Genomic DNA, 14,284 nt, shown 5'->3' on the forward strand with positions numbered 1-14,284 from the left:
ATTGTATTTTAAAACTTGTTAATGATTATGCGGAATGTGTATCACACAGCCTAACCTGATTTACCAAATGCTATATACTTTGTACGGATGACCTCTGATACAACATTTTGATTTGATTCACAACGTGTGCCCAGACGATTTCCATAATGTCACTTGCTAAAGGCATAAGGACGAGTATTACGACTGACATTGAAATATGCTGATTATATGTACTATGTGTGCTCTGGAAGTGGCTAATTGTTGATGTTTAGGTTATGTACGGTGTTATGCCTTGCATGTTATAAAACCAATAAACATTAAAAAAAAAAGTATTTGCATAGATATTACCGGACTCCGGTGAGCCTTCATCGTATGGGTCTTCGAGCTGAGAGTGATTGTTGGAGATGTGGTCATGCCCCGGCCACTTTCTTGCACGTAGCATGGAACTGCCCTAGGATTGCCAAATTTTGGGTAAAGATTTTTGAATCAGTGAATGACATGTTGGGTATGTTGCTAGCTCCCTCTCCCAGAATTGGCCTTTTGGGATATGTGAAGGACACTCCGCCCAAGTTACGTAAGCTTCATGCGCTTCTCCTCCTGTTTGCAAAACGTCAGGTTGCTGTTCACTGGGGCAGAAGACGTGTGCCTTCCTTGAGGGAGTGTGTTGGGGATGTCACCTATGGGCATGTACAACTCGGCACCTTCTGGGAACTGTTGTCACATTCCTCTAGACCCCGTGATATATGGGGGCCGTTCCTGTCTTGGAGTGCTGGATTCCAAGTGACTGTTGAAGGGCTGGGAGGGGGAGTTTGCAGAATCCATTGCAAAGGTGATGTGTACACCTCTCCCACTTCTGTTCCATTATAATTGGAGAGTGGGATACGCTGCATTTGATGGACCGATTAGATGGGCAAGTGTGCCATTAGTCCTCTCATGGACACAGGTGTGTTGCACTACTACCTTTGTGGCTACATTGAAGAACAGTGTGTACTTTGTATTGGGAATTAAACATCCTGAATTAGAATCTGGGGAGAGGAGTTACGGAAAGATCTGTCAGGATAAGTGTGTACTGAAGTGTACCTCTGTATCAATGATCCTTTATTGCTTCATACCGGACTGGATTGTCGGAATGTAATGACATTGTTTGTTGAAATGCCAATAAAGAAATTAAAAAAATAAGAAATAAAAATGGAGGTTAGAACCAGTGAAAGTCAGTGGCTGATAGCAGCGACAGGCCTTTGAAACTCCCTCTTAGAGGACCCTGTCCATCCTGGGGGTTGACATCGCTACCAAGAAGGTCCTTTTCCTCCAGACCCAAAGAGCGAAGGCTCTCCACTCAGGTGGTCCAGAAACCGGTTTGGCAGTGCAGATGGATGGGCGCCAGTAAGGAACCACACCAGATTTTAGTAAAGCTATCATGGAGCTGTGAAGTTCCTGTTGATAAACTTCCAGCTCATGCACTCAAAATGGCTCCATTGCACTTAAAATGTCTGTGGTTGGCACAGACACTGCAGGGGGATTTTGCTCTTGCAGCTATGCTTCCACGGGGGTATGGTGCACCCTGCCTTTAGGGCTGCAAGGCTACTGGAGGGGTGACTTACCCATGCTACATGCAGTGTTGGTGGGCATGGCACACCTCTATAGTTTGGTCTGCACCAAAAAATGCATCCAGCAATGGCAGGCATGCTGCAGCTCTCAGGGGCCCTCTCTGGTCACAAGACCCTTTGTATCAGGGGTACAAGAGACTTACATGTGGCCCAGAGGTGTGCCCATTGTGGGTACAAAGGTATAGTTTTGGGAAAGATTACAGGTGCTGGGGCCTGGTAAGCAGGATCCCAGCATGTACTCAGTCACGCTGGCATCAGATATCTGGCAAAATGTTAGGGGGTAACCACACAAAAAGGGGCATTAACTAAATTTATAAAATGCCACTGCCTATTCCACACGCTTAGGTGCAAGGCTTCTGTGACCGATTTATAGTAATGAAATGCGCTAATTACAGGGCTTCTAAAGCTTAGGTAATGGTGAATCGGGTGGGGTCTGATCTCTTCCAGCGTTAGTGAGGGACACAGCAGTGATGTCTCTTATTCCTATTGTTTGTGCTCAGTATCTCACCCTTTGCAGCACGAATCAGAGCTGCGCCTAACATCCAGGGGATATCATTTGGCTCCACGGAACATAGGATTTCTCGATTTGCTGGCGACTTAGTCTTAACACTTACTAGCCCCGGTCCCCCATTAGCAGCACTTCAGGAGGAACTGGGTGGTCTTGAAGCAATGGCAGGGTTCAAAATTAGCTTGGCTAAATCTTATCTGCTTAACTTGAAATTAGCAGACACAGAAATGGAGACGCTAGCAGCAATGACACCTTTCCTTTGGGCCAAAGGGGAGATCACCTACCTTGGCATTAAGGTAACACTATGCATTGCCGAGCTCTTCCAAGCAAACTTTCCAACTCTACTGGCACAACTAAAGACAGACCTAAAAATATGGGGCCCAATGTATCTTTCTTGGCAGCGGAGGATACATGCTGTAAAGTTGTCCGTACTCCCCGGGGTGTTATACCTATTTCAGAGCCTCCCCATTGAACTAGACAGAAAGTTCTTCCATACACCGATTATACGTTTCATTTGGCAGAATAGCAGAGCTTGCCTACCACTCAAGGTATTACGACTGAAGAGTCCGGGGCCTTGCTCTCCCAGGTTTAACTCTTTACTTTAGGTCGGCCCAACTACGTGGTATTTCCGAAAGGTCCCTCCTTGAATCATACAAACACTGGCTCCACACGGACAGGATAATCATGGTGAGGTATGTCCTATGGAAGGGGTAAGCAGACAGCCCCCACCGCCAATCCCACCCCTAATGCTCATCTTAGGACGCCCACCCTAACGTCACTAAAAATAAGGGATGAGGTGATCATAGTGTACTACATTTCCCCCCCCATATACAACACTACACCACAATCCGGCGTCCTTCCCAGCTCTCATGCCTGGTCCCTTCGACAACTGGAGAGCAGGCAGTTGCTTAAAATTATGTGACCTTTCTCACAATTGAGATATTCTGGCTTTTCATCACTGCCAAAAAAAGTTTATCCTTGCACTTACATAACACTACCATCACACATAGTTGAGTCACTGGGCCTTACAACTGGAAGGTCAATAGGCAACCACCAGAGACCTAACGCCTACTGAACAATTTGATCGCCGAGCAAGTACCACTCAGTAGACAATCTCCTTCCTGTATGCCCTGCTACTCACTACACTAAGTTTCTTAAAGCTACGATATATAGCATTATGTGAAGGCATTCTCTGTGAGCTGCAACTGCTGACCGGAAATGGCACACACTACGGAAAGTATCTTGAAATATAATTTCTCGTTAGATCTGAGGGAACCCCACTATTAAACACTTTTTGACTTTTATTCATACCCCACCAAACTGAAGAAAGTTTCACGTGAACAACGTATGCTGGAAGGGATGCGGTCTACTGGGAGACTTTTGCCATAACTTGTGGGACTACCCACATCAGACCCTTGTGGAACGAAATATTGGCACAAATTAGGGACATACCGAGATCCCCAAAACAAGCCACAATTGGGTTTGCAATCCAAGGATTAAGAGAGGACGCCCTTAAGAGAGGACGCCCTCAAGAGAGACAGACACAGCGAGAAAGCCATTAAGTTGCTATGCCTAGGTCCCGCAAAGACTGCTATCGCAGAAGCATTGAGACACAAAAACAGAAGCTCCTGCAAGCACACAATGGAACTCCCACATTTGATGTGCCCACACTATGGAAAGGATGTCTGAAATCTTTACGGACGATTTCTGGAGACCACTGTTGTCGTATTAGTCCAAAGGCCTCCCACAAAAAGCCTTCCCCACATGTATGAGGGCGTTACATCTTTTCCAATTCTAATCCTAGGTTGGACCCTGTTCTTTCTGCTTTGCTAATTCCTCCTTCACTTCCAAAGCCCCTCATGGCTACACTAGCTTTCACTGCTTGCCTACATACATAGAAACACAATCATATGTATAACTCACTAGACCCCACGGTTTCTTTTGCTTTAATTACGGAGTGTTTTTTTTGTTTGTAATTAATGTTTCATGTGCAAATTCAGGCCAACCATGGATTTCCTAACTGGGCTACAAACTGTATTCTCTTAAGGTGCTATTAACCGCAATGTGGGTTACTACCTGTTCTCTTAAGGTGCTATTAACCGCAATGTGGGTTACTACCGTGGTCGCCACTTGTTTTGCTGTAATAGTGAGAGTCTTTTGACATGGTTAGACCCCCCCACGTTTTGCCTGGAAAATGTAATTTCGATTGAAAGTGTACAGGGTCCCTGCCAGCTAGGTCCCTTGTGCCAAAGCTCCTTTCCTAAAACTAACAAGATTTGTATAACTTAAGACCCCCCTGTAAGTCTCAAGCAAATGGTACCCCTGGAGCCTTGGGCATTGGTACTGAATAGGGATCCCTAGGAACCACTCGCCAAGGTCATACACACTGCCACTGCAGCCTGCATGCCTTGGTGCAGTGAAAAATGACAACGTCGAAATGGCACACTGCCTGTGTGCCAGGTCAAGCAGCAATGTCTACGGTATAGGTAAGTCACCCCTCTAGCAGGCCTTACGAGCCATGAGGCAGGGTGCACTATATCTCAGGCGTGGGCATATCTGCATGAGCAGATATGCCCCTACAATATTTAAATCTATTTTCTTAAAATTTTAAATGCCAGAGAAGCCATTGAGAGTACATGGGCTGGAAACTCGACAATTCTAGTTCCCCAGCACTTTCATGGCTTCACTGAACCCAGGAGGGTTTGGTACCAAACAACTCATCTGAATAAAACCACACGGATGCCAATATTGGATTTATTAGAATATGTACCCAGGGCACCTCAGAGGTGCCCCCGGAAAACATACTAACCCTGGTGTGGTCTCTAACTGGCTTTAGGCAGCCTGCCACCACTAGACAGGTTTCTGAACCCATGGGGTAGAGAGCCCTTGCTCTCTGAGGCAAATGAGCCACAACAGCAAATACAAGGACCAGTGACCGACTCAGTGCCAGCCCTGCCAGCTTGCCTGCTGCCTTTTGCCCCAGCTACAAAAGTGGACGCATCCTGCTGGCCCAGTGACATCCAAAACCCTGGGAAGACGGAATGCCTGCCTTCAATAAAAGCCAAGAACCCTCGTGGACAGCGGACCTGTCCAGAAGAAACCATCTTTAAAACAACAAGAGCTCTGACCGGAGGAAACGCAAAACCGCCTACCGGACGCACCCCTGCACCAGATTCCCACGGCCGAGTGCAAATAGCTCACCGGTCATGCGAAGGTTCTCCAGAGATTCTGAGCAAGAGTAGACCGTGGGTTAATTCCCATCAGACCCCATGTCGAAGCCTGCAGCCCCTGCACCAAGACCCCCTTAACCGCCACCTACTCCAGTAGGCCTTTTCGGACGACTGAAGACACCCCTGCATCCGAAGCCACTGGGCCTTGGGGAGCCGACCAATGGCGCCTCTACGTCCCAAAGCATCAGTGCTTACCTGGGCAAGTTTTGGTTTTCTTCATCCGGCCTCCCTGCCAGAGCCATCAGCCTTTTTTCTACAACCGATCTCCTCCGTTGGTTTGTATTGACTGCCAGATGCAATGTTGTCCCTCTGCGCCTGGCCGACTCTCAGCCACTGAGCGTGTATGTTTGTTGCTGCCCTGTGGCCCCTATAGTGCTTGCCTAAAAGCCCAGAGATTGACCCTGACACTGCTTTCACCTACCTATAAACAGCACATCTTAAACCAACCCCCAGCCTCCTTGGTTAACATTGGGCAATGACTCCGAATTGGACCTCTGCGCCGCTGGTAGTGCAGTCTTGCGCTAACTTTAACTTTGCTTTGTGTTGACTTGAAACCCCAAAGACAAGATTTGTAAGTCATGTACTTACCTTCATATTTGCTTTGTTGTTTTACTCCCATAGGTTAGCATTACCGGAACAGAAACGGTCACTAAGTGTCTACTGTTTAAAATGAAAAGTATTTATGAGAAACGTACTCACCTTTGAACGTAGATCTTGGTATTACAATAAACCTAGAAAGAAGCTTATTTTTCTAAAATTGATATGGCTCTCCTTTTTGAATTGTGTGTCATTTATTAATCACTATGTGTAAAACAAATGTCTCACAATCCTCTGTGTTAGGCCTACGACTGCTTAGTCACAGTACCACAATACAGCACTTGATTGGTATGTCACAAAGAGCCAGCTTCCTATAAATACCACCTAAAAACATAAAAGTTTTGACAAAATGCCTTTGTCCTCACCAAATCCCTCTGCATGTTTTGTCCATATATCGGAATCCCACTGAAACTTTATATCTCCTAAAGGCTCAACTGGGTCCACAATCATCTTCAAAGCACGGTGTAGCTGAAAGTAGATCTATGAAACGGGACAGAAATACAAAGGCCCAAGAATTACTAGGCATGTTTCACTTTATAAACTACTTGCACAAGAGTAAATCATTCATATCAGGAAAGACAGGTAAATGGAAATGTACAAAAGATCACAAAAGAAAAGGGCAAACAAGCTCACATATGCAGTAAGAAGGAAGGAAAATGCTACTTACCAGTATGCATCTGTTCTTGGCATGTAGAGCTGCAGAGTTGTACACTTAGCATTAGATCGCCACCTGGTGTTGGGCTCGGATGATTGCAGGTCGTTGTTTTGGAATAAGTCTTTGTAGTCACTAGATAGGTGACTCCTCCCTTGGACAATACTACGCATGGGCATCGGCTCCATCCTTAGATTGTTTTTTGCCATGATGGGAAATGGAGTTAGTAAAAGTAAAGAAAAAAGGATGTTCATGCGTATGCATCTAAGTAAGATGAAACTGGAACGGATACAAGTCTCAGGGAGGCGGGAGGGCGTGTACAACTCTGCAGCTCTACGTGCCAAGAACAGATGCATACTGGTAAGTAGCAATTTCCGTTTGAGGCATATGAGCTGCAGATTGTACACTTCGCATTGATTGTACAGCAGTGTCTCCCCTAGCGGTGGTCGCTTGTATTCGTTGCAGTGGTTTGAAAGAGAGTGTTAAGGACAGCCTGGCCTACTGCAGCTTGCTGCTTGGCTTGCACATCAACACAATAGTGTTTAGTGAAGGTGTGTGGTGTAGACCATGTTGCTGCCTTGCATATGTCCTCTAGGGGTATGTTTCCTAAGAAAGCCATAGAGGCTCCTAGCTTGCGAGTTGAGTGCGCTCTAGGAGGAACTGTTAATGTACGTTTAGCCTTTAAATAGCATATTTGTATACACTTTACAATCCACCTTGCGATCCCACCTTTAGAGATGGGATTGCATTTGTGTGGAGGAGAGAAAGATACAAACAGTTGTTTTGTTTTTCTAAAAGATTTAGTTCTATCTATATAGCATAGGAGAGCTCTTTTAACATCTAGAGTGTGTAAAGCCCTTTCCGCTACAGAGTCTGGGTTTTGGAAAAACACAGGTAACTCTACGTATTGACTTAAGTGAACAGGAGTGATAACCTTTGGAAAACATTTTGGATTAGATCTAAGAACCACTTTGTGAGGATGTATTTGAAAAAATGGTTCTTGTATAGTAAAAGCTTGTATCTCACTTACTCTTCTAAGAGGTAATAGCAACAAGGAAAGCCGTTTTCCATTTTAGGAATTGCAGTTCACATTTATGTAGAGGCTCGAACGGGGGTCCCATGAGTCTTGTTAGGACAATGTTCAGGTTCCACACAGGAGAAGGTGGCAACCTGGGTGGGATTATTCTTTTTAATCCTTCCATGAATGCTTTGATTGCAGGCACTCTGAAGAGAGACAGATGTTGTCTGTTTTGTAAATACGCTGCAATTGCTGCAAGGTGCAGGCGTATGGAAGAATATGCTAAATTAGAACTTTGTAGATGTAAAAGATAAATGATATTCTGGATGGAAGCATCCAGGGGATCAATTGATTGTTTCTGCAATATATTGCAAATCTTTTCCATTTAGCGGCATAACGCGCTCTGGTAGTGGGTTTCCTAGCCTCTTTAACACCTTCGATGCGTGACAAGGTCAGCTCGTCATGGGCGTTACCTGCGCTGTGCGTGTGACGAGTTGACCTTGTCACATAACAAGGGATTTTTAAAATTGCAGCACAGCACTGGAATTGCTGCAGCAATGATGCGGTTAATGATATTCATACAGTCTGGTGGTAGGTTTAGATAAATAATATCAACAAAAGGAGGGAGAGAGAGAGAATTCCTTAGTAATGGATTCGTTCTCCCTGAGTTATACACTTTTAACAAGAGGAATCCATAGGGAAGTGGGAAAAAGGTGTCCCTTCTATGGTTGGGAACACACTTGTTTTTGAATACCCCTCACACACCAACAGGCCCCTTGGTGTCATGCTTCATCATCGGGGTCCTCGCATCCCTCTACGGGATGCTGCGTGCTGCGACCGACGATATGACTAAGTGTGGTGTTAGTGAGGGAGAATGTAAGTGAGTGTAGTGGTGGGGTTTAAATAGTGAGTGAGATTAAAAAGTGCCTGGCTCGTGGGGTAGCAATGAAACTTTAATTGGCCCCCGGGTTGGTACTGTTAAAAAGAGTTAGAGGTGTTAGCGCTATTTATGTGCGCCACAAGTTGTGCAACGTTTTAATTGTTTGATGTGTGTGTTGGAAACATTGATTGAATGACTTGGCTTTTATGAGCCAATCGTCCAGATAAGTGAAGACATGTATCTGCTGCCTTCTGAGATGTGCTGCTACTACTGCTAAACACGTGTGGTGCTGTTGTTACCCCAAATGGAAGGACTTTGAACTCATAGTGTTGTCCTTGTATTACAAACCTTAGGTACTTCCTGTGAGCAGGGTGTATAGGAATGTGAAGTAGGCGTCCTTTAGGTCTTGTGTTGGAAGGAAATCGCCTTGTTGCAGTAGTGGGAGCACTTGTTGCAGAGTGATCATATGAAAATGATCTGATTGTATGTACTGATTGAGGGGCATGAGGTCGAGAATTGGTCTTCGTGTTCCGTCCTTTTTGGGAATTAGAAAATACAGCGAGTAAACCCCTGTTCTTCTAAAGGAACTAATTGAATGGCATCCTTTTGTAAAAGTGACAGAAATTCTTGTTGGAGCAAAGTCAGGTGGTCTGTAGACATTGGACGCTGCCTGGGAGGTATTTGTGGAGGGGTTGCTGTAAGTTCTAGGCAGTAGCAATTTTGTTGGATAATCTGCCTCACCCACTTGTCTGTTGTAATGGAGTTCCAGACAGGCAGGAACTCTGTTAATCTGCCCCCTACAGGAGTGGAATGCTGTTGGGGGAGCAGAGGGAAGTCACTGTTTTGTGGCGGAACAGGATAGATTGTTGTTGTTACCGCAACCTCTTCCTTTGTTATTTTTGCCTCTGTATCCTCCTCTAAAATATTCCTTGTTAGAGGATGCTTGTGTGTGAGATTTGAAAGATGTTGAAGTGTCGGCTCCAGTTTGTTTGGAGCCTCCTCTGTAGAAGGAGCGACGAAAGGAACCTCTAGCTGGTGTGGACTGTAAAGCCCCCATACACTTGGCAGTCTCCGTATCTTTCTTAATCTTTGAGTGCAGTGTCCACTTCTGGGCCAAATAATTGGTTCGGATTAAATGGTTGGTTTAAAATGGTAGTTTGCACTTCCTGTTTAAACCCGGAAATGCGTAGCCACGCATGTCTCCTAAGTATGACACTGGTATTCACAGCTCTAGATGCGGTGTCTGCCGCATCTAGTACACATTTTATAGAGGCATTTGAAATTAACTTGCCCTCCTGCAGGAGGTCAGTTGCCTGAGCTTTATACTGATCTGGTAGGTGTTCAAGTAATTTTTCTAATTGATCATAATGAGCCCTATCGTAACGAGAGAGGAGGGCTTGTGTATTAGCTATACGCCATATGTTAGTGGCTTGCGCAGCTATTCTTTTACCTGACGCGTCAATTACTTTGGATTTTTGGATGACCCCCACCTCTGCAAGAATGGCTGAAGAACTTATGGGATTTTTGGTCAGGTGGGGGTGCTTCGCCAGAAGTTTGAGAATTGGCCCTTTTCCTAACATTGGACACAACTAAAGAATCTAATGGTAGGTGTCCTTTAATGTAGACTGGGGTGCAAAATTCTGGTGCGTACAGGGTCTTTAAATACCTCTGGAGCATGTTTGATGATCCCTTTAATCATGGGAAGAATTTGAACAGACCTTTGAGACTGTTCAAAGGTATCTAAGAGAAAATCCTCCTCAGCCTCATCAGAATGCATAGTGACTTTGTGGTAAGCAGTAGCTCTGTTTAACAAATGACCAAAACCAATGTCATCCTCAGGAGGGGAAGGTTTTGAAGGGTATAACTGCGGGTCAGGAATATCAGGCGCATTTTGTGGGTTTGGCAAGTCCCATATAACGTCATCCGCACGGTATGGGAAAGAATCATCTATATCTTCACCTCAACCCAGAATATATTCATCAGCATCACGTTTTAGTGAATGTGATGATAAAAGTGGAGAATGTGCAGGAGAGATTTGAGGTGATATGTGAAGAGGAACAGAAGAAGGAGGAGGAGGTATAGGAAAAGAGAAGTGCATAGGGGATGTTGCACAGTCCTTTTTCTTGGCAGGAACCACAGGTGTGAGCGGTACATCTGCTGGTCTCTTTTTGTGAGGTGTAGCTTCTACATGGCCTGTTTTGGGGTCGATGTAGATCTTCTTTTGTCGAGGATCTGGCAAGAAAAGTTCCTCCTCATGTACAACCTTTTTGGGCGTTGATTTTTTCGGTTCCAGCCGAGGTGGTTTTGTGTCTTTAGCCTTGGGAGGTGTTGAAACGTCCTTTGGTGTAGTTTTCGGTGCCGAAGGTGTTGTTTTCGGCTTGGTAGGCAGGTTCGAGGGCTCGGGCTCATCGGAATCAGTCCTTGTGGGCTTCGGCACTGAAGAAATTGTTTTCGGTGTGGGAGCTGGTGTCGTGGGCTTCAAGGAGTCGTACGATGGCTTCACACTTTTAGGTTTAGAAGTGGACGGCTTCGGAGCCGGCACTTCTTTCTGTTTCGGTGCAGAGCTAGCTTTGGATTTTTGTGCCGATGGAAGAGGTAGATTCGGCATGTGTGGCTTGCTCGGTGCCGAGGCACTAGAAGGCTTAGTTGTTTTCTTCTGAGCCGGACTCGAAGGCGGGGCTTTCGAAGTGAGTGTTCGGTCTCGACTGGGCCCAGCGGGCGGAGTGCTGACCTTTGCCTTCGGTTTGGGAACTGTATGTGGTGCAGGGGCAGTAGTACTCACGTGCTGACCCTATGGAATGGAGTCATCTGAATCGTCTGCCTCTGATACGATCTGGAGATCAGGTGAATCTTCTTCGGTAACGAGCAGGACCTCTTCATCGAAGATATCTTCCGGTTCCGGAGCTGATCTCCTTATTTCATGTCGACGGGACCTCCGATCCCGGATGGTTTTCTTTGATCGGAAGGATGCACAAGCTGTGCAGGCCGATTCGTCGTGTTCTGGCGATAGACAGAGGTTGCAGACCTCGTGGTGATCGCTATGTGAAAACTTTGCTCGACATACCGGACATCTTTTGAACTGAGTTCTGTCCATGAGGAGTAGGCCGCATGGCGTCGATAGGCCCAACGGCCCGCGTCGATGACCGTAATGGAACTGATGGCGTCAAAACTATTGTAGTCTATGTCGAAGGTAGTTTGAGGAAGTTTTGCACTTCGAGGTGCTTGAAAAGTGTTTTTCTAGCCGGAGCGAATAAACTTTCATCCGAACCCACTGGCGGAAAAAAACAATCTAAGGATGGAGCCGATGCCCAAGCGCAGTATTGTCCAAGGGAGGAGTCACCTATCTTGTGACTACAAAGACTTCTTCCAAGACAACAACCTGCAATCCTCCGAGCCCAACACCAGGTGGCAATCTAATGCTAAGTGTACAATCTGCAGCTCATATGCCTCGAACATATTGTTGTGCCTAAAGCATAGCACCATAAAAAAATTGACTTTTAGAGCAGACAGCATTGCTAAGGAACCTGCATTCACCAACCTCCCAAACAGTTCTCAATAGAATAACTGGGGTGAAATGTACTTAGAAATATATGGACCACACAAAACGTGCAGAACAGTTTTAGGTAACGTAACGGGTGTAGGAAGCTGGCTCTGTATATACCATACCAAAGTAAGGTATAGTGTGCACAGAGTCCAGTGGACCACCAAAGGGTTACAGAGGTTAAAGTAGATAATATCTTACGCTCTATTTGTGGCAGTGTTGGCGAGTAGTAAGGCTTTATCAGAGGGTAGTGTTAACAACTTCCGTGCTCGCGCCGCGAGCCCTACCTTTCTGGGTGCTGCGCTCGTCCGTTGGCCGACGCAGCCCCGCCCACACCGTAGAACACCCGCACCGTAGCAAAATGTCCGCTGCGGTAAACGAGTTAAGCATTTATTGTACACACTCAGGCATGAAATTATTTCACACACTCAAAGATTGAACTCTGACAAATTGGTTTTGTATAATAACATTATTTCGTTGTAGTTTCTTTCTAGAACCAATCTAGGCCTCGCACAGGTAAGTGTAATAGTACTTTGCAAGAATAATGCGGTTGGTTTGGTTACAGGCAAGTCAAACGTTCATAAACAGTTGAAATTACTATACAGTTACTTTATAATTACTTTGTGAGTAGTTGTTGGATTACTCTTCTTACTCCGCGTGGTATACCTAGATACCACACAGACATTTCCTGGATAAAGAGAAGTAATGCAATTTGTTATAAAAACACACACACTTGTACGACTTTCAATGAATTTCAAACTCCACACTTAGAACCTTTTTTTACACAAAAGCAGTCAATGTCATTCTATGGAGGAAATTAAGTTATTGGTTTACAGGTAAGTACTTGGTTTTGGGACTTTGTTTTTCTGGGGTTAGAACAAGGGTTTCCCCAAGAACTAGGATGCACTCCAAGAGCACCCTCAGCTGCTGGGTGCAGAGTGCTGAGACCCAATGTTATCCAATGAAGGGTAGGGGGCCTACGGTTGGTGTCTGCTCACTGGCACGCTGTGAGAAAGTGCCCTCTTTCTGCATGGTTGCCCCACTTTTTGCGGAACTGCTGATGTACTTTGAGTATGCCCTGGGCACCTGCCAATCAGGTACCCAAGGCCTATGTTCTTTCCCTAAAGCTGCATTGAAGAGCAAACCGAATTGGCACAGGTCAGTCCCTGGTAATTGTTACCACAAGTACCCAGGGCACTGTGACCAGAGAAAGTCTCGAAGGGCTGCAGCACTTATTAAGCTACCCTTAGAGGCCCTGTACCTTTACACTCACACACCACCCTTGCAGGCTGCATGTTTTGGTGCAGAACAAAGTGAAGAGTCGACGTGGCACACATCCCTTTGTGCCATGCCTACAACCCACTGCCCTGGCATAGATCAGTCACGCCTCTAGCTGGGTGCACTATACCAGTGGTGAGGGTACAGGTGCATGAGCCCTGTACCTCTACAGCGTCTAAGTCCATTCTTAGACATTGTAAGTGCAGTGCTGCCATTAAGAGTACATGGTGCTGGGAATTTGTCATTACGAACTCCACAGTACCATAATGCCTGCACTGAAAACTGAGAAGTTGGGTATCAAACTTCTCAGCACATCAATCCCACACTGATGCCAGGGTGAGATTTAATGAAAATGCACACAGTGCATCTTAGAGATACCCTCTGAAAAACGACCTACCGCTAGCGCCAGGCTGAGTGGCTGCCACCACCAGACATGTTTCTGGAACCCTGGGTGGAGAGACTGCTGCTCTCGGGGGCCTGAAACAATGCACATATTGGGACAAGGTGCCAAGCCTCTTCCCCAGGATGGGCAGGGTCCAAGAAGGGGAAGCTTCAAAGGCTTGCCGCCTTTGTGAGCTTACCCAGGCCTTTTGCTGCCTTCAGCAACAGCCAGCCACCTCAAGAAACCGGGAGGACTTGCCTGCCTTACATCCCAAAGATTGTGTCTCACCTGAACACTGGTTTTGTTCAGCAACAGACTCCAGCTCCTCAAGGATCCGCGAGTTTGCACCACTCTGTAACAATGCCCACAGCCAAAGTTCGAGTGGCCCAACACCATGAGAAGGTCTCCCCGGCGACCCTGACCAGAGATCCAGTGACCCCTGGCCTGCCTCAAGCAGACGTCTGCAGCCTCAACCTGGAATGTTCCCCCAACCGCGACCAGGTTACCCTAAAAGGCACCCCTGCACCAGACGCCCCACGGCCTTGGGTGGCCCAACAGACGGTGCCTAACCAACCCCCAAGATCCCAACATACCTCTCCAAGTGGTGGTCGC

The 14,284-nt window shown here is 46.2% G+C and overlaps 1 protein-coding gene across 2 annotated transcripts in view; it reads right to left on the reverse strand.

The window, feature by feature from the left end:
* TRIM28 (tripartite motif containing 28) overlaps nt 1-14,284 on the reverse strand; it is a 538,764-nt gene that overhangs the window by 444,282 nt on the left and 80,198 nt on the right. For both annotated transcript variants that reach the window (XM_086930506.1, XM_086930507.1), the window contains exon 8: nt 6,287-6,401. In XM_086930506.1, the coding sequence (XP_086786632.1) occupies nt 6,287-6,401 (115 nt within the window). The remainder of the gene's footprint in view (nt 1-6,286; nt 6,402-14,284) is intronic.

This window comes from Lissotriton vulgaris, chromosome 7 (assembly GCF_964263255.1).
Source record: "Lissotriton vulgaris chromosome 7, aLisVul1.2, whole genome shotgun sequence".
Lineage (NCBI taxonomy): Eukaryota > Metazoa > Chordata > Amphibia > Caudata > Salamandridae > Lissotriton > Lissotriton vulgaris.